The sequence below is a fragment of the Musca domestica genome, unplaced genomic scaffold, assembly GCF_030504385.1.
Source record: "Musca domestica strain aabys unplaced genomic scaffold, Musca_domestica.polishedcontigs.V.1.1 9, whole genome shotgun sequence".
Taxonomy (NCBI): domain Eukaryota; kingdom Metazoa; phylum Arthropoda; class Insecta; order Diptera; family Muscidae; genus Musca; species Musca domestica.
The window spans coordinates 18,143,238-18,168,415 of NW_026712435.1; the positions used below are offsets into that span (position 1 = coordinate 18,143,238).

At 37.3% G+C, this 25,178-nt stretch overlaps 1 protein-coding gene across 8 annotated transcripts in view; it reads left to right on the forward strand.

Annotated features, from left to right (window-relative positions):
- LOC101893717 (protein furry) overlaps nucleotides 1–25,178 on the forward strand; it is a 353,570-nt gene that overhangs the window by 100,565 nt on the left and 227,827 nt on the right. For all 8 annotated transcript variants that reach the window (XM_059131613.1, XM_059131609.1, XM_059131611.1 and 5 more), the window contains 6 exons: nucleotides 6,151–6,318; nucleotides 15,865–16,014; nucleotides 23,661–23,830; nucleotides 23,969–24,126; nucleotides 24,208–24,318; nucleotides 24,430–24,584. In XM_059131613.1, the coding sequence (XP_058987596.1) occupies nucleotides 6,151–6,318; nucleotides 15,865–16,014; nucleotides 23,661–23,830; nucleotides 23,969–24,126; nucleotides 24,208–24,318; nucleotides 24,430–24,584 (912 nt within the window). The remainder of the gene's footprint in view (nucleotides 1–6,150; nucleotides 6,319–15,864; nucleotides 16,015–23,660; nucleotides 23,831–23,968; nucleotides 24,127–24,207; nucleotides 24,319–24,429; nucleotides 24,585–25,178) is intronic.

Here is a 25,178-nt window from a genome sequence, read left to right on the forward strand (position 1 = left end):
TATATTGAAATCGGTTCAGATTTGGATATAGCTCCCATATATATTTTCGACCGATTTCGTTCATTTGATGCCTCAAACACAATATGAATGTTCGATTCCAATGAAATTTGGAATGTGTGACGGGATTTAATCCGAAAATAAATTTGTCAAATTATATTGAAATCGGTTCAGATTTGGATATAGCTCCCATATATATTTTCGGCCGATTTCAAGCATTTGATGCACCAAACACGCTATGTATCCCCAATTTCAATGAAATTTGAAACGTGTGCTAGATTTTATATAAAAAATTGATTTCCCAAATTATATTGAAATCGGTTCAGATTTGGATATAGCTCCCATATACATTTTCGGCCGATTTCATGTATTTGGTGGACCAAACACGACATGTATTTCCAATTGTAATGAAATTTAAAATAAGTAACGGAATTGGGAGCCAAGATGAATTTGTCAAATTAAATTGAAATCGGTTCAGATTTGGATATAGCTCCCATATATATTTTCGACCGATTTCATGTATTTGATGCACCAAACACGCTATGTATCTCTAATTTAAATGAAATTTGGAATGTGTAGCGGAAATTAAAACAAATATACATTTGTCAAAAAATATTAAAATCGGTTCAGATTTGGATATAGCTCTCATATATATATTTTCGACCGATTTCATGTATTTTATGCACCATACACGATATGTATGTTCGATTCCGAAGAAATTTGGAATATGTAACGGGATTTTGATTAGAAAATAAATTAGTCAAATTATATTAAAATCGATTCAGATTTGCATATAGCTCCCATATATATTTTCCGCCGATTTCACATATTTGATGCACAAAACACGATACGTATTTCCGATTCCAACGAAATTCGGCATGAGTGGCTAAATTTGGTACAAAAATAAATTTGACAAATTATATTCAAATACGCTCAGATGTGATTATAGCTCCCATATATATACACAGCCGATTTCACATATTTGATGCACCCAAAGCGAGAGAGACAAAATCTGGCACCAGCAAAAATTGCCAAATTATATTGAAATCAGTTGAGGTTTGGATATAGCTAACATATATATTTCGGCCGATTTCATACATATTATGCACCAAACACGATATATATGACCGATTCCAATGAAATTCAGAATGTGTGGCAGAATTTGGTTATAATAATAAATGTGATAAATTAATTGGGAATTAGTAAGAATTTGGATATAGCTCCCATATATATACATATATATTCTCGGCCGATTTCACATATTTGACGCACCAATTTCAATTAAATATGAAAGGTGTGGCGGAGTTTGGTGTAAAAGTAATTTTTTTTAAATTATATTTAAATCGGATCAGATTGGGATATGATTTTAATAAGAACCATTGACCCACAACGCTTTAGGCTAACACTAAAAAACAACAATTGATTTGAAATACGCTTATTACGGCGAAGTATGTTGCTATCTCGAATTCACTAATTGCAATAGAAATGCCACTCTACTTAAAAAAATTGCAGTTTCCTGCACGCTTGGTATCTGCTATGAAATAAATAAATCCAAAGGACAAACCCTTCGTGTGTGCATGTCATGTTACTGCTTTTGTAATGATTTTGTTTATTAACGCATTAAATTAGTGCAATAATTTTTTTTTTTTTAATTTTTAAATTTGTTTTTCTTTATCCAACATATATTCGTAAATAAAATTTTGAATGCATATAAAATCAAAAGGGGTAGCGAAGCGCACCGGGTTCAGCTAGTTTTCTAATAAAAGAACAGTGGCTGAGGCTATACATCAGTCGCCAAAACCGACGGATACTTTTTCTCTTGTTTTTTAGCCACATTGATGCAATTTTTTATATACTGCGAAAATAAAGATCTTTGGTGACTTATAGTAAAATTTAACGACGAATATTTTTGTCTTTGGTGTCATCCTTCTGAAATGATGCTTTGCTGGAGATTTTTGCACAAACTCACAAAAAGTATTGCGTTAACCCTAAACGTCCTCAAACGGGCTTGGTCCAGAGAGACATAGTTATTTAAAACGTTTCGTTTCAAATATGTTTATTTTCGCCGCATAAAATGACAACAATATATGTAGCCATCGAAATAAGTACAAAGTTGGCCTTTTTGTGTCATTCACATCAAATACGGTGCGTTGCATAATGGTTGGTGTGTCTGGCAGAGACTTCCACATGGACAAGGCCTGACAGCAACCAATTTCCACGATTTGAAATAGCTACCCATATTTTTAATATGTTTCTTGCAAAAGTTGTCCCTAACCCGAAAATAATTTCTCCCAGCAGCGTCAAACGGTTGACCACTGACGAAAATGCTAGCAAACTCCCCTTTACCCTTCCGGACGAACACGCAAAATATTTATAAAATATTTCTTTTACATTAAATTATTACCTTGTGTTTTGGGTTTTTAACGCTTTTGCAAGAATTTCTTAATATCTCACACGCACAGGCACTCACACACACGTACATGCCCGCAGCAGATTTGTTATTTTGGAATTTTTCAATTATAAAAGAAAATATTTGTATTTGAATTTTGTGTAGCATCCTTTGCCTTTTTTATACCCTCAGCCATATGGCTACCTAGTCAAAATAACGGTTTTAGACCCTAGGTCTCTTTGGACCAAATCCGTTTCAGAACATTTCGAGTCGATCTAGCGATGTCCGCCTGTCTGTCGGTCTGGCTGGCTGGTGCGCACGATAACTCTCAAAGGGAGTAGCCGATTTGGTCCAGACTTGGTACATCGTAATATTGTTGACATAGATCGAGTTCGGAGATGGACAATATCGGTCCACTCCTTCTGGTACCCCCTCCACAAAATGTCGAAATTTTCAAAGAATATCCAATCCAAATTGCTCTCCAATTTTGCTCTAACTTTGCAAATTCTAATATTTTTATCAGTGCTAGGTCAGGTGCGAAAATGGACAATATCGGTCCACTCCATCAACTCTTATAAAATGTGTTGTAAGAGTCCAATTGTCTTCAAATTTCACACATACCAATAATTTTGTTAACCCCAGGTCTGGTGTTAATATGGAATACATCGATCCACTCCTTCTGGTTCCTTCCCCACAAATGGTCGAAATTTTCAAAAAAATATTTTCTGCACAGAAAAAGAAAGGATCGTCCGATTTTGCTCCAACTTTGCAAATCCTAATATTTACGTCAGTGATAGTTGTGGTACGAGAATGGAGAATAACGGTCTACAGCATCAAGTACACCCCCCCCCCACAAAGGGTCAAAATTTTGAATAATTACAACTCTTATAAAATGTGATGTAAGATTTTATATTTAATTTTGTTATTCAAAACTCTAACCCTTTGTGGGTGAGGTACCAGAAGGAGTGGACCGATATATTCCATCTCCACACTAGACCTTTGATTAGTAAAGCTATAGTGACGTGTGTAATTTGAAGAGATCCGGATGCTTATTTCGGATTTCAGTTCGTTTTGGTTATTCAAAACTTTGACCCTTTGTGTGGGAGGTACCAGAAGGATTATTCGAATCTCTACCATCTTTATAACAGATCTTGTGTTGATGAAAAAATTGAAATGTACCAAATCTGAATGGTATCGGATATTATTTTGTGTTTTATGAGCTTCATGAATATTCAAAATTTTGACCCTTTGTGGGGATCTACCAGAAGGACCCTTTGACCCTTTGTGGGGGAGGTACTTGATGGAGTCAACCGATATTTTCCATTTTCGCAACTGACCTAGAAATGACGCGGATATTGGGATTTGCAAAGTTAGAACAAAATCGGATTATTGCTTCTCTTGGTGCAGAAAATATTTTTTTTCCGATTTTTATTTTTGAAAATTTCGATCTTTTATGGGGAAGGTACCAGAAGGATTACGATGTACCAAGTTTGGATCAAATCGGATACTCCCTTCGAGAGTTGTCGTGCGCACCAGCCAGCCAGACAGACGGAGAACGCTAGAACAACTCAAAATGTCATGAAACGGATTTGTTCCAGAGAGACATAGGGTCTTAAACCGTTATTTCCTAAAATGAGGCACGTGTTGGCCGTATCAAATGATATATACACTTTCTAGCCCTATGGCTGAGGGTATAAAGAGAAGATACGTTTATCGGCGTTTTGAAAGTTTACATCGAAAAGTAACCTACAATAACCATAGACTGGGCAAGTTCTCCCTCCCCTGCAAAAATCTCCACGAAAGCATCATTTCAGAAGAATGACGTCAAAAACAAAAATATTCTTCAACAAATTTTACTATAAGTCACCAAGGATTTGACGATTTGAAGGTAATCGGGAACATGTGGCCATCGGTTGTCTACGGTTTGACTGCCAGGAATCATGAGGTTTTTGTTCAGGAATGTTGACGGTTTGAATATAATCTGGAACTTCATTGGGTTGATGAGCGGTGAACGATCGGGGAATGCGATGCAGGTGGTTGGGATGTTGATGCCCAGGTCTTCGAAGGCGGATTGGGGACTTATGGTATAAACGTTAACAAATCGCTGTGGAGATACTCGGGAACAGCTGCCTAGGTCCCTGTAAACGGATTGAGATTCGTCCGGGTTTGGCAGCTCACTGAGTGTAGGTAGGCGAAAGATGGCTGACCTTTTTGGATGGATTCTAGGTCCAGCAACCGATGGCTAGGTCTTTGTAAATAAATAGGGATGCGGGAGAAGCTTCCAAGGTCCTCTTAGACGGATTCGTGGGTTTGCTAGCTCATTGGCTGTAGATTGGGCAACCGATGGCTAGGGCTTTTTAGATGCATAGGGACTCGTTCGTAGGTCTTTGTAAATAAATAGGGATGCGGGTGAAGCTTCCAAGGTCCACTTAGACGGATTGTGATTCGCGGGATTGCCAGCTCATTGGCTGTAGATTCGGCAACCGATGGCTAGGCCATTTTAGATGGATATGGACTCGTTCGGGTTTGGCAGTTCGTTAAGGATTCGAGAGACAAAAGATTTATTCACATTCAAATGCTGGAGTCTTCTAATGCTGGAGTGCAACTTGTGGTTTTCCAGCCAAATATAAAGAAATCACACTATCACGCTGGAATTCCATCACGAATAACTTTTTTTTCTGGAAAATTCTTACCAAAATGCTTTTGAACGCTTGTAAACAATATAATGAGCTATCACTGGAATAATTTTAGCAGCTGTCGGCCGAGTGGCTTAGAAATGACAGCAGTCTGAAGTTGGTTGTAGTTTTTGCATCTCACCCTGTATATATGGGAGCTATACCTACATCTGAAGCGATTTTCACCAAATTTTATGCACTTACTTCTAGACTGAATTCGGTCGGATACGCCAACATTCAGGTAATTTGAACTGATATGGGTCATTTGGTGCACAATTAACCCGAAATCGGTTGAAGATATATATGGGAGCTATATCCAAATCTGAATCGATCGATTTGAAATTTGAAACATTTATTCCTCAAAAGTAGTTATGGGCCTATCTCGCTTCTTTCTCCATGTTACAAACAAATGCAGTGGTGTGTAGGGTATAGCACTATGAGGTGTTGGGTATAAAAAATCAGGAATATATGCTATACCTAAAAATTACATCTGCATCGGAGATGACCGATATAGGGGTTATTAACCTCGTCACTCGCTTTACTTATATCGAGAGTTATTTTCAAGGATGATTTCTGTCCAGGGCGAACGCATATTGATGTTTTATCGCAAATTCAATTGAAAAATATGACGAAAACCCCAAACACACATAGAATAGCGTCGTTCCGTTATATGGGACTATATCTAAACGTGGACCTACATAACCCATTTAAATACCAAAAATTGTACGCGCATAGAACCTAGAGTTATTTCCACAGAATAATTCTTTGAAAGGAGTTATAAATGGAAATGGAAATTTACCACCCGAGTGGTAGGCAAATATGGCAGGACGTCCTCTAATATTTTAACGTTGCCTTCTGCGAAGCCGATGCTATATAAGACTGCAACATAATCACAAAAATCTATTATTTATATACGGTATTTCTGCTATTAGGTTCTTAAAATATCAAATATTAATAAATCCGTGGAAAATAGAACGATGTTTTATTTATTTTGTTTTGTTTGTAAATATTTTACAAAAACGAAAAAAAAACAGGCAAAACATTTATTTAATTCTACTTAATTGTTTTTTTTCTCTCCCTTTTTTTTAGTTCATCGCCCGATTCCCTGAATGCTGACCGTAGCGATAAATCGGCACTGGGTGCTGCCTCGCCACAGGCTTTTTACAAGCTAATTGTACCCTTGTTACGCTGTGAAGTTGTCGATGTTCGGGATGCTGCTGTGAATGCCCTGGGAATGATTAACCATGACGCTCTGAAGTAAGTGAATTTTAAATTTTTGTTTTTTTTTTTCGATTTATTTGTCCCAAGTTCGGATGTCGATGTCGAGGTCGATGTCATGCAATGGTTGTACATTTTAAAGTAAGAGGATTGAATGAGAATGGATTTTGAATAACTTTAAATCACTTTTGAACTCTAAGTAGAATTATCTAAAAGGGGAGAGAGAGAGAGAGAGAGAGAAACGATTAGCATAGAAAGAGAGGGCTGCTAGTGCAGATATTTAGACACTTTGAAAGTTTATGTTGTTTAGACCTTAATTTAACATTAATTAACTTTTTCTACTGGTAAATGAAGAGACAAATGTTAAAATCGTTGTAATAAAATCTCTTTGAGCGGAAAAAATGGTACGGAATAGTAGTACAAATGTCAGAAAATTGTGGCAATTGTTAAAGAGAACAAATCCGGCATTCAATCAATTCTATTTATTAAAAATAAAAAATAATACAATTTTCGGACTGATTTCGAATCAGCGTCCCGATGTTTGTTTACGATAGATAAAAAGAAATAAGGCATTTTTTATTATTTTTCTACTAGCAAATCCCCGCTACTTCGAGTTCGAAGTTGCGCAAAATCAGTCCACTCCTCCCCGCAAAGGTTGAAATTTTCAAAAAAAAAAAAAAAAAAAAAAAAAACTGCACAGAAAGAGAATCGACGATTTTGTTCTAACTTTGCAAATTCTGATATTTACGTCAGTTCTAGGTCAGGTGCAAAAATGGATAATATCGGTCCACTCCGTCAAGTACCTCTCCCACAAAAGCTCGAAATTTTGAATATACATTAAGCTCTTAAAACACAAAATTAATATCCGTTTATTACATTCAGACTTGGCTCATCTCAATATTTCCATAAACACAAATTTTTTTATAAAGATGTTAGAGATCGGACCATTCGTTCTGGTACCTCCCACACAAAGGGCCTAAGTTTTGAATAACCAAAACGAGAAAAGAGTCCGAAATAAACATCCGGTTCTCTTCATATTACACACGTCCCATTGTTTCTACTAACTCAAGATGTGGTGTGAAGATGGGATGCGTCGGTCCAATCCTTCTGGTACTTCCCCCACAAAGGGTCAAAATTTTGAATATCCCACACAAGCTTTATTATAAATATGGTAGAGATCGGAACATTCCTTCCCACACAAAGGATCAAAATTTTTGATTTCTTCATATTTCACACATTCCATTTGTATACCCTCCACCTTGGAAATGAGGGTTTATTAACTTTGTCATTCCGTTTGTAACATCCTTAAATATTCGTCTTAGACCCCATAAAGTATATATACTCATAATCAGCATAGGATGGTTGGTATTGAAAATGTATGTATATCGGTCCACGTTCTGGTATAGTCCCCATATAACGGTACCTCCCGATATTCGGTATTTTGATGATTTATGCCACATTTTTTCACTGATTTGTCTGGAAATTGGTATTTTTTGGTCATAATGGGTTCCAGCTCCGGTGGCGAAACATTGCATGTATGGGTCCGTGATTCGGTATAGCCCCCATATAACTGTACCTCCAGATATTCGGTATTTTTATTGTTTTTGCTACATTTTTTCACGGATTTGTCTGAAAATTGGTATTTTTTGGTCATAATTGGTTCCAGCTCCGGTGGCGAAACATTGCATGTATGGGTCCGTGATTCGGTATAGCCCCCATATAACTGTACCTCCAGATATTCGGTATTTTTATTGTTTTTGCTACATTTTTCACTGATTTGTCTAAAAATTTGTATTTGTGGGTCATAATGGGTTCTAGTTCGTGTGGCGAAACATTGTAATTATAGGTCCACGTTTTGGTATAGCCCCCATATAACGGTACCTCCCGATATTCGGTAATTTGATTATTTTTGCCACATTTTTTCACGGATTTGTCTGAAAATTGGTATTTGTTGGTCATAATGGTTTCCAGCTCCGGTGGCGAAACATTGCAAGTATGGGTCCATGATTTGGTGTAGCCCCCATATAACGGTACCTCCCGATATTCGGTATTTTGATAGTTTTTGCCACATTTTTTCACTGATTTGTCTAAAAATTGGTATTTGTGGGTCATAATGGTCCTAGTTCGTGTGGCGAAACATTGTAATTATAGGTCCACGTTTTGGTGTAGCGTTTTGGTATTCGGCATTTTAATGGTTTTTGCCACATTTCTTCTAATGTTTCTTTTACCCTAAGGTGGAGGGTATTAAAAGTTTTGCCCGGCCGAACTTAATGTTTTTTTTTTTACTTGTTTCTATTAAAACACATGATCTGCTGTGAAAGTGAGATATATCGGTCCACTTCCTTTTGGTAACTGCCCCACAAAGAATCTAATTGATGAATAGCCATGTATCTCATAAAACACAAAATGAACATCCGATTCTATTCGGACTTGATACATCTCAATATTTCCACCAACACAAGATCTGTTATAAAGATGACAGAGATCGGACTATTTCTTCTGGTACGTCCCCCATTTTAAAAACAAAACGTTCAAAGAAATCGAAATAAGCATCCAATTCTCTGCAATTCAATTCTCGCAAGATCTGTTGTGAAGATGATATATATCTGCTGGTACCTCAACCACAAAGGGTCACAATTTCCAATACTTAAACAAAGAGGTCAGCTAGTTTCTTTAAAACTCCTACTTATATATTTCTTTCAATCAAACGGACTCCTGATGTCTCAGGTATAATTATCACATATCCCATATAATGAAATTCGATATGGTCGATATGGTGGCACGTTTTAATATTTATATCGGACTTAGGTCAGATACAAAATGAACAACATTGTCCCACTCTTTTGGAACCATCCCCATAAATTGTCAACAGTTTGAGCAATCACAGCTCATGACAAAATATATTTTAAGAAATCAACATTGACAGAGGGTGTACATCGGTCGGCAAAAATGACCGATACTTTTTATTTTGTTTTTCGAATTGTTTGATCTTTTGTGGCGGTTGTACCAGAAGGAATGGCCTAATATGAATCATCTCCGAACTGGATCTAAGTTTAATAATATTATTACGATGTATCGAGTTTGAGCCAAATAGGATAGCCACTTCGAGAGTTATCGTGCGTACCAGCCAGTCAGACGGGCAGATAGACTGACGGACGGATACCCCTAGGTCGACTATAAATATCCTGAAACAGGTTAGCAGAGAGACCCAGGGTCTAAACCTGTTATTTCGATGAGGCATGTTTTGGCCGTATCAAATAATATATATCCTCTGTAGCCACATGGCGACGAGGTAAACACATGTGCCATTTTTAGTACTACCTACCAAAAATTCCCATTACCAAATAATAAGTCACCTCACCAATTTTTTGCAGTCGTAACTACTCGCCGACCGACGTATGGTCTTTCGAAATCACTTAGAGGTGCCCGTCCGACAAACTAATTGAGATTATCCAAACTTGGTTTTTGGGGTTCGTAAGAGGCTCCAGCTGTAAAATTTCATGTTTTTCCTATATCCCCATATAACTTTAATATCTGATATTCGGAATTCTTAAAATTATAGCGACATTTTTCAATGTTTTTTTTTACGTTTTGCAAGTTCCTTTTAAATGATGGAGAGTATTAAAATTCGCCGCGTCCGAAATAAGCTGCTTTTCTACTCGTTTTTTCTTTGTTTGCCGATACCAGGCCCCGAACTCGCGGCCATCTGTTATCGGGTATGCACAGCCTGCGTCGACTTGACTCACTATTTGATAATGTGGAAAGGATAAGCCATTATTTTCAAGCTACTCATAATGCACAACATAGTTTATTTCCCATTTATAGAATATTCGATACTAGGTCAATTATGCCGTAGTCGCCTGCTACTCTACCCTCTTCTCCCAAAATTCAAATTAAGTCAATAGTTATATTATGTTGTTGCAAAAACCATCCGTTGCATGAAAGGAAATCACGAAATGCAATATCCAGGTAGATTATGTTCTTCCTTTATTGGATTTGGCATTACCTGGAAATATCACAAAGTTGCTTGCCATGAAGCGACATTGATTGGCTTCTTGTTGTTGTTGTTGGACTAAGTGATTTTAGAAATTCCATTTACTTGGATACCTAATGAAATAGTGTTCCCATTCAAGTTTATCAGATCAAATTGCCCTCTTTGGCAAAAGAGTGCAATAAGTCAAAAATATTAGCATGACTTTATGGTTCAGCATTGAGGACATCTTTCTCTATGACGATGCGAAAGTGTATGGAAAACAAGCTAACCAAGTGAAAAAGTATCGATCGGGTTTGCCGACAGATGTATACCCTCAGCCAATGTTCGATTATTTTAAATTATTTTGACTTCTGTTGTGAATTTTTAAACCCTCTATGAAGTGGGTTTGGACAGAATGGGTCAATGGGTCAATGGGTCAAACTGAAATTTGAAGAGAGTTACATGCTTATTCTATTTTTCTTTGAGCGTTATGTTTTTCAAAATTTTGAACCCTATGTGGGACAGGTAGCAAAAGAAATGGTCCAATCTCTACCATCTTTATAAAGGCCTTGTGTTGATGGAAATATTGAGATGTGACATGTCTGGAATGGAATAGGATGTTGATTTCTCTTTTTATGAATTTCTTGGGCGTTTGTGGGGGGGGGGGGGGGGTACCAGAAAGAGTGGACCGATTTTGCCCATCTTAACACCAGACCCTGGGTTGGGGATGTGTGAAATTTGAAGGCAATCGAACTGTTACATCACATTTTATGAGAGTTGTATTTTTATTCAAAGTTTTGACCATTTGTGGGGGAGGTACTTGATGGAGTGGACCGATATTGTTCATTTTCACACCTGACCATGCACCTAAATTTCATAATTGTGGTAGGTAGACGGCCTTAGGCCGAGGATGGAGATTTCCTCCTCTGGGTATGTCGCGCACAGGCTACCGTGAATCAAAGATTTTTAAAATTAATTATTTTTGTAAGTAGTCCACACAGCAAACGGTTATACTCCCCACGGGGAAGCGGGCATAACCCCCACCAAAAACAATCCGGTCATAATCCCCATAATTGCAATGGGAATTATGTCCGTGGACCAACCAACACGGCACCTCCAAAACCAACGGAGGCAATCATTTTTGACAGTAATGATGGTTAAATGTATTATTTCCGAATTTCGACCTCTTGTGGGGGAGGTATCAGAAGAAGTTTACCGATATTGCCCATTTCCGAACTCGATCTAAGTTTGACAAAAATATTACGATGTACCCAGTTTGGACCAAATTGGATACTCCCTTCGAGAGTTATCGTGCGCACCAGCCAGACAGACGGACGGGCGGACGGACGTACACCGCTAGATCGACTCCAAATGTTCTGAAACGGAGGCACCGGAAGGGGTTCGCAGATGTATATCATCTCTTGTGTTAGCAAGCCTTGTGTGAAATTTGAAGAGAGTTGCTTTGAGCATTTTGTTATTTAAAATTTTGAACCCTATGTGGGGGAGGTACCAGAAGGAATGGTTCGATCTCTACCACCTCTATAACAAATTGTGATGATGGAAACATTGAGATGTACCAAGTCGGGAATGGAAACGAATGTTAGTTTTGAGTGTTTTGTAGCTTCCCCCTTTGTGTGTGTGTGTGGGGGGTACCAGAAGGAGTGGACCGACATATGCCTTTTTCACTGCAGATCTTTTGTTAGTAGAAATAATGGGATGTACGAAACATGAAGACAACCGTATGCTTATTTCGGATTTAATGATCGTTCTGGTTATTCAAAACTTTGACCCTTTTGTGTGGGAGGTACCAGAAGGAATGGTACGATCTGTCCATCTTTATAACAGATCTTGTGTTGATAGAAATATTGAGATGTGCCAAGTCTGAATGGAATCGGATGTTAATTTCGCGTTTTAAGAACTTCATGGATATTCAAAACTGTGGCCCTTTTTTTGGGGTACGTACCAGAAGGAGTGAACCGATATTGCCCATCTCCAAAGTCGATCTAAATTTGATAACAATAATACGATTCACCAAGTTTGGACTAAATCGGATTCTGCTTTCGAAAGTTATCGCACCAGCCAACCAGGCAGACAGACGGACGGACACCGCTTGATCGACCCCAAATGAACCATATTTGGTCCATGAAGCTCAACATCCGATTCCATTCAGACTTGGTGCATCTCAATATTTTCATCAACACAAAGATGGTAGAGATTGGACCATTTCTTTTGGTACCTCCCCACATAGGGTTCAATATTTAAAAAAACGAAATGCACAAGGAATTCGAAAGAAGCATCCAAATGCATCCATCCATCCATCCTCAAATTTCCCACATACAACCATTATTGCTAACGCAAGATCTGTTATGATGTTGATATACATCTGTCAACCCCTTCTGGTACCTCTGCGATTCATTACAACTTGCTATATCCAAATATTTCTCTTAACCAGTATTCTCATATGAATATGTAATTTGTCGGAATTTATGATTTCGCATAAAATTGGATACGAATATTCGATTTCCTTCAAAGTTTGCACATGCCAATATTTTTTTATCTACATTAGCTGAAGTATGAAAATGGAATACTTCGGTCCGCTATATCTGTTACCTGATGCATATTTCCATTTTTCGAAAAATTTGCACATAAAGTGAAGGTATACATCTGCCGGTAAAACCGACTGATACTATTTTACTTGTTTTTCCTTTGTCAGATATTTTTTTTTTTAAAAAATTGATTTTAATTCTGAAGTATGACACTCTTTGGGTGAATGTGCGAAATGTTCTTTGATATTTGATCAGCCATGGGTAGATAGATATATCTATCCACACACCCACACACACACACACACACTCATGGAAAATGTTGATTTAATGAATGCTTCGAGTCAAACATAATTTGTATGTTTTCGTTAAAGCCCCTCAAGGAGAGTCTGTCTGTGATGTGTTCGTAACGGGATACTTAACAAAATGTGTGCGTACAGTCAAACATCTCTTTTACGGACTTCTCAATTAACAGCATTTCTCAATAACGAATAGAAATTGATAACGTAACCTTTGCTAATTGATTAGCCGTTATTTTGCTTTCAGGACTCTCTGCTACGACATTTGTTTGCTACATTGCAGATCGTCCGTCTTCCCTTATCGCCTGTGGGGAAGTTCGACTGTATTTCACTTTTAAATGTAATCAGTTTGAGATGAATGACAAAGTGCTGTATAAAGTTTGTGTACAGTTGGTAAACAAAATGTTTGCATAATCAAAATTTACATTAAATCTAATGTTGATACGAATATTGCAGTGCGAGAAGTTTGAAGTAAAATGGCGGATAATTTCGCAATTTTGGCTATTATTACACTCTGTGGTCGCATTTATTTATTTAGTTCTCTTTTTTTAATAAGGAAAAACCCAAAGTAGATTATGAAAGTAGAGTATTGAAAATCAACATCGCAAGTTTCTCCTCTTCAGCTTTTTTTGTATATCCTCAGCCGTCATATGACTACAGAGGGTATATATAATTTATACGACATTAGAGCCTCATCGGCTCACTCTTTCTGATACCTCCCACACAAAATTTTGATTAACATTTTGCGTATTAAGCATCTGATACATTGCACTTTGCAAATCCTAATATTTGCATCAGTACTAAGTCAGGTGGTCAAATTGGACAATATCGTTCCACTTCATCTAGTACCTCCCCCACAAAGGATACAAATTTCGAATAATTTTACCTCTTATAAGATGTGTGTGTAAAGCGTCCGATTGCCTTCAAATTGCACACATCACAATATTTTCAATATTTTTATTAACCGAAAGTCGGGTCTGAAGATGAAATATGTCGGTACACTACTTCTGGTACCTCCCGCACAAATTTTGAGTATGAAGCTCATAAAACACGAAATTTACATCCGATTCCGTTCAGACTTCGCACATCTCAATACTTCTGCGAAACAAAGTTGGTTTATCTAAATATTTCTCTCAGCCAGAGATCTGATGTGACATATACTTTTTATACCCTCAGCCATATGGCTAGAGAGGGCATCAATTATTTAATACGACCAAAACGTGCCGCATCGAAATAAGCCAGATCCGTTTCGGGACATTTGGAGTCGATCCATCGATGTCCGTCCGTTCTTCATAAATCACGATAAATCTCAAAGGGAGTATCCGATTTGATCCAAACTTGGTACATCGTAATATCTCTGTCAAACTTAAATCGAGTTCGGAGATGGGCAATATCGGTCCACTCCTTCTGGTACCTCCCACAAAAAAGTTCTAAATTTTCAAAGAAAATAATTTACTGCAAAGATGGAGAAACTATAATCCGATTTTGCTCCAACTTTGCAAATCCTAATATTTGCATCAGTACTAAGTCAGGTGGTCAAATTGGACAATATCGTTCCACTTCATCAAGTACCTCCCCCACAAAGGATACAAATTTCGAATAATTTTACCTCTTATAAAATGTGTGTGTAAAGCGTCCGATTGCCTTCAAATTGCACACATCACAATATTTTCAATATTTTTATTAACCGAAAGTCGGGTCTGAAGATGAAATATGTCGGTACACTACTTCTGGTACCTCCCGCACATATTTTGAGTATGAAGCTCATAAAACACGAAATTTACATCCGATTCCGTTCAGACTTCGCACATCTCAATACTTCTATAAACACAAGATGTGTTAAAAAGATGGTAGAGATCTGAGCATTCCTTCAGGTACCTTCCCTACAAAAGATCAAGATTTTCCAAAAAATATTTTGCTGCACAGAAAGAGAAAGGATAATCCGATGTTGCTCCAACTTTGGAAATTCTAATATTTGCAACAGTGCTAGGTCACTTGCGAAAATGGACAAGGTCGCTCCACTCCATCAGGTACCTCCCAAACAAAGGGTCAAATAATTGAATAATTTTAACTCTTATAAAATGTGATATAAGTGTCCGATTGTCTTCAAATTAATCCCAATAATTTCCTTTAACCCAAGGTCTGGTATGAAGATGGAATATATCGGTCCATTCTTTCTGGCATATTTCCATCAACACAAGATATGTTATAAGAATGGTTAAGATCGCAACATTTCTTCTGGTACCTCCACCACATAGGGTTCAAGATTTTCAAAAAATCGAGATAAGCATCCAAATCTATTCAAATTTCACACATTTCACTCATAAAAAGTATAGGAGTAGTCGATATAGTCCAAATTTTGCATTTTGTAATATTCTTAGGTCAGATACGAATTGGCCAACTGCTTCGGAAACTCCCCCATAAAGAGTCAACCGTTTGTATAAACATAACTCAAGTTTGGGGATATAAATCGGTCGGTAAAACCTACTGATTCTATTTAACTTGTTTTTCATAAATTTTGTATAGAGTTGTAAATGTTATATATTTATAACAATACCTTTGAAAATGCATATATTTCTTTGACATACTGTATGTATGTATGTGTGTTCAAGTTAATTTGCTCTAGCTCTATTTGGATTTGAGGAAATTACACATTTCATCTGGAGCGAAGCAATGCTTGTCGCTTTGCTCCTAACCATTGCCATTGCCATTGCCATGGTCATGTACTACATTGTCGTTCTAATGTTTGCCTTTTCTTGTGCATTTACAGAGATCTAATGGAAGAGCTGGTGGTCTACATACGGGAAGCCGTTGACCGAAAACAGGAAAATATGCGACGACGTCGTAGGCGGGATGCATTGCGTTTGCAGTTGGTTCGGGTTTTGGAGAAAATTGCTGAAAATGGAACCTTTGGTGTTAGGTAAGTATGATGGAGTTGAAAAAAAAACGAAAAAAAAAAAAAAAACACAGGCGTAAAAGGAACGCCTCCTCGGGAGGGGTCCGACATGGTAATTTGCTAATTTATGAACAAAAAGGAACAAGGTCTTCCCTGTGGATTTGGATTTTTTTTTTTTTTTGGATTAGAAAAGGTTGTTTAACCAAAAGTTATATATATGGAATCTTTTTTTTTGACAATTACGAAAGTAACCCTTTTTCAAATTTGACGGACGGAAATTTGAAAGCCATAGAAACAAGTTAAACATTATCTGTCAGTTTTGCCAACAGATATATACCCTCAGCCAATGTACGAATGTTCAAATGTTTAACCCCTTGTGGAGTAGGCTCCGAAAGAATGGCCCAATATTGGCCATTTCGTATCGGACCTAAATAAATGTGATATAAATATTGCGAGGTGCTAGGTTTGGACTGTGTTTCGTTGATGGAAATATTGCGATTTACCAAGTCTTGAAAGGAATCGGATGTCAATTTTGCTTTTTATGAGCTTCATGGATATTCAAAATTTTGACCATTTGTGCGGGGAGGTACCGATATATCCCATTTTCATAACAAAGAGGACCTGGTGTTTTTCTCCGATTTTATAAACGTTTTGGTTATTCAAAATCTTTGAAAAAAGTTTACGATCTCGACTGTTTTTTTACAGATCCTGTGTTGATAGTAAAATGCAGATGTGCCAAGTCTAAATGGAATCCGATGTTAAGTTTGCGTTTTATGAGCTTAATGGGTAATCAAAATTTCGACCTTTTGTGCGGGAGGTACCAGAAGGATTGGACCGATATATTCCATCTTAACACCACATCTTGGGTTTATAAAAAAATGGGGATGTTTGAAATTTTGTGGCAATCATATTCTTACATCACATTTTATAAGACTTATAATTATTCAGAATTTTTACCCTTTGTGGGGGAGGCACTTGATGGAGTGAACCGATATTTTCAATTTTTGCACCTGACCTAGAACTGACGCAAATATTAGGATTTGCAGAGTTGGAGAAAAATCAGATTATTGCTTCTCTTTCTGTGTAGAATTTTTTTTTTTTTGAAAACCTCGATCTCTTTTTGGGGAGGTACCAGAAGGAGTGTACCGGTATATTTCATCTTAACATCAGACCTTGGGTTGATAAAAATATTTGGATGTGTGGAATTTCAAGACAATCGGACTGTTATATCACATTTTATAAGAGTTGTAATTATTCAAAATTTTGTCCCTTTGTGGGGGAGGTACCTGATGGAGTAGACCGATTTTGACCATTTTCGCACCTGACCTAGCACTGACGCAAATATTAGGATTTGCAAAGTTGTAGCAAAATCGGATTATCATTTCTCTTACTGTGCAGAAAGTATATTTTTTGAACATTTCGACATTTTGTGTGGGAGGTAGCAGAAGCAGTGGACCGATACATTCCATTTTCACACCAGGCCTTGGGTTAATAAAATTATTGATATGTGTGAAATTTGAAAACAATCAGACTGTTCTATCACATTTTACAAGAGTTGTAATTGTTCAAAATGTTTACCCTTTGTGGGGGAGGTACCTGATGGAGTGGACCGATATTGTCAATTTTCGCACCTGACCTAGCACTGATGAAAATATTAGGATCATCCTTTCTGTGCAATAACTAATTTTTTTTTTGTGAAAATTTTGACATTTTGTGTGGGAGGTACCAGAAGGAGTGGACCGATATTGCCTATCTCCGATCTCGATCTAAGTTTGACAATAATATTACGAGAGTTATCGGGCGCACCAGCCAGCCAGACAGACGGACGGTCGGACGGACTGACATCGCTAGATCGACTCCAAATGTCCTGAAACGGATTTGTCCCAAAGAGACCTAGGGTCTAAAACCGTTATTTCGATGCGGCACTTTTTGGCTGTATCAAATTTTTATATATAACCATATGGGTGAGGCTATAAAAAAAGAACATAGTCGTAAGAGGAACTCCTCGGGAGGGGTCCGACATGGTATTTGCTAATTTATGAACAAAAAGGAACGCGGTATTCCCATTGATTTGTATTTTTTTTTTTTTTGGTTAGAAGAGAGCTGTATATCCTGACTTAACGAAACGGCTGAAGTTAGAATCTAGAAATTTTGTTGGGTGAGAGTCACTCAGATAAGGCTGTAAATAAGATTTGTGTTGTATTGTGTGATATTGGGAGTTATGGAAATTTGTACTAATATGTACTGAATTTGGTAAAAATTGGGTTTTGGTGAGGTCCTGAAATTTGGAATTTAAGTTTTGCAAAAAAAAGTACTATAAAAGTACAAAAGGTTCTAAATGGTACACAATATAGCATTTATTGTTGGATGTTGGGGTCAGAATTGGTGTGCAGTTTTGAAATACGAAAGGATGTGCGACAGGTACTAAATGGTACTAAAATTTAAATTATGTTCGATATTGATGTGTAGGGTTAAAATATGAAGTGGTTTTGGGAATTAATACTTACGTGAACGAAAAGTAACATACGGTACTAAATGTGGTATTAGGATAAAGGGGTAAAACATGAGTGACTGACTGATTCATCAACGACCAGGCGAAACGGTTGAAGCTAGAAACTTGAAATTCTGCATAAGGGTCAATGTTGGTGGGTAGGGGTGAGATATGTCTGGGTTTTTTGGAAACCCAGCTCTAGAAGTGTACTAAAAGTACTAAAAAACACTATCCTTTCGTATTTTGTGGATGGATAAAGCTAAAATCTTGACATTTGGTAAAAAAAAATTCAATTTGGGAAGTAATGTTGAAATAAGTAGGTGCTTTTGGAAATATGTACTAGGTATAGTAACTGTACTAAATGGTACTATATTCGGTACAAGTTGGTCAGGTTGATCTACAATTTTAAAATGTTTGTATCTGCTGGTGTATAGAATTGAGATAAAGAGTTTGTCTTGGAAGTGCGTTCAGCATGCATACGAAAGGTTCTGAATCGTACTAAATTTGGTATTGCGTGAACAGATACTGCTTGAAATTTGGCATCAAGCATCATCACTGTTAGTTTGTAGAGCTGACATGGTCTGAGGTGGTCTTTAGAAATTCGTACTAAAAAGTACTAAATTTGGTATTTGGGCAAGGAATTGATTTGGAAGTCTTAAATTTAGCACTACGAATACTTTGGGAATAAGTACTAAAAAAGTACGAAAAGCAAATGGAGCTGAAAATCAGAAAATTTGGAATGAGAGTTATTGATATTTATACATCAATGGGTTTTCCGAAATTCTAGCATTACGTGTACCATAAGTACTAAAATGCACTATATATGGTACCATTTGGAATTATGTGAACAGATAGCGATAAATTTTTAAAATTCGATATGAGAATCAATTCGTCGAAATGGGGTTGGTGTAAAAAGTTGGTTTTAGTAATGTGTACTAAGTGCAAGAACTGTACTAAATACTACTAAATTCCGTACAATTCCATTTTGGGTGAACGAAAGAAGCTGGTAATTCAAAATTTTGGGTCGCTACTCGTTTAGCAAGCGTACGAAAGGTACTAAATAGTATTGATATAGCTTGAGATCTGAAATTTGACATAAGGATCACTGATAGCTTAATGGGATTGGGACATGGACGTGGTTTTGAAAATATCTACTAAAAACTACTAAATGGTACTATATTTGCTATATGAGGAAGGGATAGAGCTGAAAATCTAAAATTTGCAATGAGAGTCTTTGATGTTGTGCAGGATAGGAATGGTACCATTTGGTATTATATGAATGAATAGAGGCAATATCGTGAAATTTAATATGATAATCGAGATTAGGAATAAAGGTTGATATCAGATTTTGGAAATGTGTACCAAATACACGAACAGTACTAGATGGTACTAAATCTGATACAATAAGGTTTTAGGTGAATGGAAAAAGGTCGAATATTGACATTTGGTATAGAAAGAGGCTGTTCTGGAAATGCGTACATTAAGTATTCGAGACGTACTAAATGGTACTACATTTGATAAAGAGTGTAGAATTGTAAATATTGACATAGCGATCCTTTGGGTGTAGTGTTTCTCTAAGGATATGCCTTTTGAATTTGTACCATAAAATGTACGTACTAAACTGTACTAAATTTGATATAATATAAAATTGAACTTATGAGGGTAACTATGCAGTAGACAATTGTTTGTGACGGTGACAATACAGAGTGAGATACAAAAAAACTGCAACAAATTCAAAAGCCATATTTTTTTATTTTTTTTTTTTATTTTATTGAATGAAATCAAAAAATCACGGAAACAGCATCAAATTTTAGAATAAGTTCAGATTTGTTCGAATTGGTCATCTTTGCCACGGATTATGGCCTTCAAACGGCCAATGAAACGGTCACACGCTGCCCGAATATAACTCTGCCAAATATTGGCCCATTCCCGACGAAGCGCTTGCTTGAGGTGATCGAAACTTTGGTATTTTTTTAGTGCCAACCTTGCTTTCCAAAATACTCCAGACATAATAGTCCATCGGATTGATATCCGGAGATTTTGGTGGCTATTGTGCGATGGAAATGAAGCGAGGAACCTCATTTTGTAACCATTCTTGGGTGGCGCGTGCTGAGTCCTGTTGGAATGTCCAAGGTCTGCGGCCAAAATGTGTGCGTGGCCAAGGCTTTAATACACCCTCCAGAATATGTTCGCGATAATATTCAGCATTTATTTCGATGCCACGGTCGATTAATACGAGCGGAGCGCGACCATCGGCTGTTATGGCGGCCAACACCATCACCATGACCGGCGCTTAAGTTCTGGTGGGCAACCAAAGGTGCAAATTTTCAGCTGACTTCTTTGGCAAGTAAACACGATCTTTTTGTTTGTTTACAAACTGCTGGACAACGAATGTTTTCTCATCGAAGAAACCCAAATTCGGTACTTCACCACTTTCGGTCAAGCGAAGCAACTCTAGCTCTTTTGAGTCTATCTTCTTTTAGTTGCGGTGTAAGTTCTTGAACTTTTTGGAATTTCAATGGCTTTACCCCGAGCTCATTTTTCAATACTTACCGAATGGAATATTGCGATATGCTCAGCTCACGAGTCGTTTTTCGGCCACTGCGACGCGGGTTTCGATCAAGTCGCTTCTTTACTTTTCAAACCATTTCTGCTGATGTCGGGCTACGCTACCAGTATCACGGTAACGGGGGATGGTACAAGACACAAAAGATTTATTCACATTTAAATGCTGGAGTACTCTAACGATAGCCACTTTTGGTTTTCCAGTCAAATATAAAGAAATCACACTATCACGCTTGAATTCCATCACGAATAAAATTTTTCTGAAAAATTCAGTCACTGAAATAATTTTAACAGCTGTCGGACGAGTGCCTTAGAAATGACAGCGGTTTGAGGTTGGTTGCAGTTTTTTCATCTCACCCCGTATTGTCAGACTTAGATCGACGTTGGAGATGACAATATCAATCCACTCCTTCTGGTACCTCCCCCACAAAAGGTTAACATTTTCACAGAAAACTATAACAACCAAAAGTGCGACGTTATGTACGAAAATGGGCAATATCGGTCCACTCCATCAAGTCCCTTACCCACCCCCCCCCCCCCCCCCCCCCCCCCCAAAAGGTCGAAATTTTAGTTTTACTCTTTAGTTTAACTCTTGCAATATGTGATGTAAGAGTCCGATTGTCTTCTAATTACGCACAGCACATTACTTTTATTAACCCAAGGTGTGGTGTGAAGATGGAATATATCGGTACACTCCTTCTGGTACCTCCCCCCCCCCACAAAGGGTTAACAATTTGAATATCCATGAAGCTCAAAAAACACGAAATTAACATCCAATTCCATCAGACTTGCACATCTGAATATTTCCATCAATACAAGGTCTGTTATAAAGATGATAGAAATCGGACCATTCATTGCGGGGGTGGTAACAAAGGGACAAAGTTATGAATAACCAAAACGATTATAAAATACGGAATAAGCATCCGGTTCTCTTCATATTTCACACATTCCTTAATCTCTACTAACAAAATATCTGCTGTGAAGATTAGATATATCGGACCACACCTTTTGTTACCCCCCCCCCCTTCTTAAGATAGGACCATTTCTTCTGGTACCACCCCCACATAGGGTTTAAGATTTTGAAAAACCTGGCAATGACCGCTATGTTTACATGGTATTCCTTAAGGTCCAATATGAAAAGGTCAATACTGGCTCATTCGTTCGGTACCTACTCCATGGGGAGTCAAACATTTTATTAAAATAAATGTCAAAATGTATTTAAATATTCGAACATTGGTTGCAGGTATGCATTTGTCGGCAAAACTGACTGATACTTGTTAACTTGTTTTTGTTAATTTTTGTTATTAAAAAACAACAACAGGAGGACTTTAACTGACTACAACCAAATAATAAATGCCAACACCACCCGTTAATTTTCAAGTTAATAAAAAAAAGTGCTCTCCCCTCTGGACTCGGGACTCAAGGACATTGTGAAATATTGCATTTGTGCTTTAATTTTCACATTTGCTTTGCAATTGACAAGGTAGTCAGGGTACTATGTCTTTGTGCTTTTGTTTGTAACAGGCAAAAGGAAACGAGATAGACCCATAGTTCCTTTTGATGATCTGCATAGAATCACATTCAGAGTCGATTTATGCATGTCCGTCTGCCCATATATTTTTGTAAACAAAGTACAGTTCGCATTTATTGCCCTATCCAGATGAAATTTTGCATAAATCATTTGTTTGGCCCAAGGACGAACCCTATTGAAATTGGAGATAACCGGTCAAAATTTAGATATAGCTCCCATATATATCTTCGTCCGATTTGCCTAGTATGGAATTTTGCACGTACGATCAGATTGGACCTGAAAATAAGTATGCCAAATTTGATCAAAATCGGTTCAGATATAGCTATAGCTCCCATATATATTGTTCATCCGATTTGTCATATTTGTTACACACAGCCGCAATATGCACTCCGTAACAATGATATTCAGGGAAATATATCAAATACAGCTCAGAAATATCTTTGCCAAATTTTATCGAGATCGGTTCCGATTTGTATATAGCTCCCATATATATCTTCGTCCGATTTATCTTTTATTGTGCACCAAATGTCTAATATTTTCCCCAATAGGATGGAATTCGGCACATGCGACCGAATTGGGTCTAGAAGGTATCATGCCAAATTTGGTGAAGATCGGTTCAGATATAGCTATAGCTCCCATATATACTCTTCATCCGATTTGTTATATTCGTTACCCACAGCCGTAATATGCACACCGTAACAACGATATTCAGGGAAATATATCAAATACAGCTCAGAAATATATTTACCAAATTTTATTGAGATCGGTTCAGATTTGGATATAGCTCCCATATATATCTCTATCCGATTTCAAATTTATTGTGCACCAAATGGGCAATACAAGTCCGATTTAAAAGATACAAATGCTTCGACATATTTAGTCCTTTGAACTTAAAATTATAATTACAGTCACAGCGTGTATGATTGAATTCTCCCATAAAAACGTGCTCTTCTAAATTAGCAAAGTGTTGTAGGGTATCATAAAGTCGGCCCCGCCCGACTTTAAGACTATCTTTACTGGTTGATTTTTATCATTCTGTTTGTCATTCCATGTTCCACGTGTGTGTACGTTTTTTCGTTGCAGCACTTGTGTCCTGGAACGTGATACCATGTCTTTGCATCCGACTTTTGTCGAGTACATCGACGGGGCCATGCAGTATCTTTTGGCCGAAACCGACAAGGACAACATCAGCATTCGTGAGGTGAAGGCGCACTTTTGCAATTTCATACGGAAAATGATCAAAAACTTTTCACGTAAGTAACTAAATGCCATCGTCCGTATTGTTGTTATTGTTGCTGCTGTGGAAATGTGAAAACTTTCATCATTACCTGTCATTTTTAATTTCCCTGTGATTGTTTGTTTGTTTGTTTTTTATTCTCCTGTTTTGCCAGTGGAATCCTGTGCCACATTATTGACACGTGATTTAAAGCGTAATTTATTCAATTTATTTGCCACCTGGTCTGGGAGTTTTGCCAAGCCACTGGGTATTGCCAGCCAACAGATTGGCCAATCACCGGAAGAGGAAAAACTACAGTTCAGTGCTTTACAGGTAAGTTTTTTTCCATGTCGTGTCTTTATCACAATTCCATAGTGTGTCTTTTTTGTTTTTGTTATTCTTCTCTCATTCCAGGCCATGTCGGCTCTTCTATCTTGTGGTCATATTTTTTATACGCCCTTCCTATCGGACGATGGCATCATTTACAAATGGCTTGACATGCTGTTGGCGTCCAAAGATGAAAAGGTTAGTTGAGATTGAATCAAATGATTTTCAATTGGTTTTAACCATTCTGAGATATGGAGTTTTGAATTCAAAATTTGATATTTACTTTGCCCTTCTTCCATTTCCTTGCAGATTTATCAATTGGCCCGTGACACGGTTGTCTTACTTTTAGAATGTAATCCTGATATGGGTCAATTATTGGAATGGGTAATCGATCGTTGTTACACATCGGAGCCCAGGGAGGCGGATGCTTGCTTTTTGGCTTTGGCTGCCATATTTAGTGCAAGGTAAGTGATTTGTACGACTTGATAATAATAGTCTATTTCGAAAAATTATGGCAATTGATATTTTTTTTTCCTTTCTGACACATATTTCGTTTGATTAGAATTAAATAACTTGAATTAGCTTTTGAACTATATGATGACATTTCGAAAACTTTGTAACAAAACAGTTCCCCACCTTAAATCTTTTGGAATTTGTATTAGGACGAAAGGATTTCGATTTTACCAAATTTTGAACGTTATCAAAGCCGGAGAGATGTTAAATTTGTTCATTGTCACGCTTTGTATGAGGTTTGTGATTTTTCAACGTCAGCCAAATGGCTACAGAGGGTATACCTTTTATATACGACAAAAACGTGTCTCATCGAAGTAACGGTTTTAGACTCTGGGTCTCTGGATCACAACCCTTTTATCACATTTAGAGCCGATCTAGGGTCTGCTGTTCGTCTGGCCGAATGGCAGATCCAAACTTGGTACATCATAATATTGTTATTGACCTATATCGAGTTGGGAGATGGGCAATATCGGTCCACAAATGGTCAAAATTTTCACAGAAAAGTATATGCCTCATAGAATAGGAAAGGATACACCAATTTTATT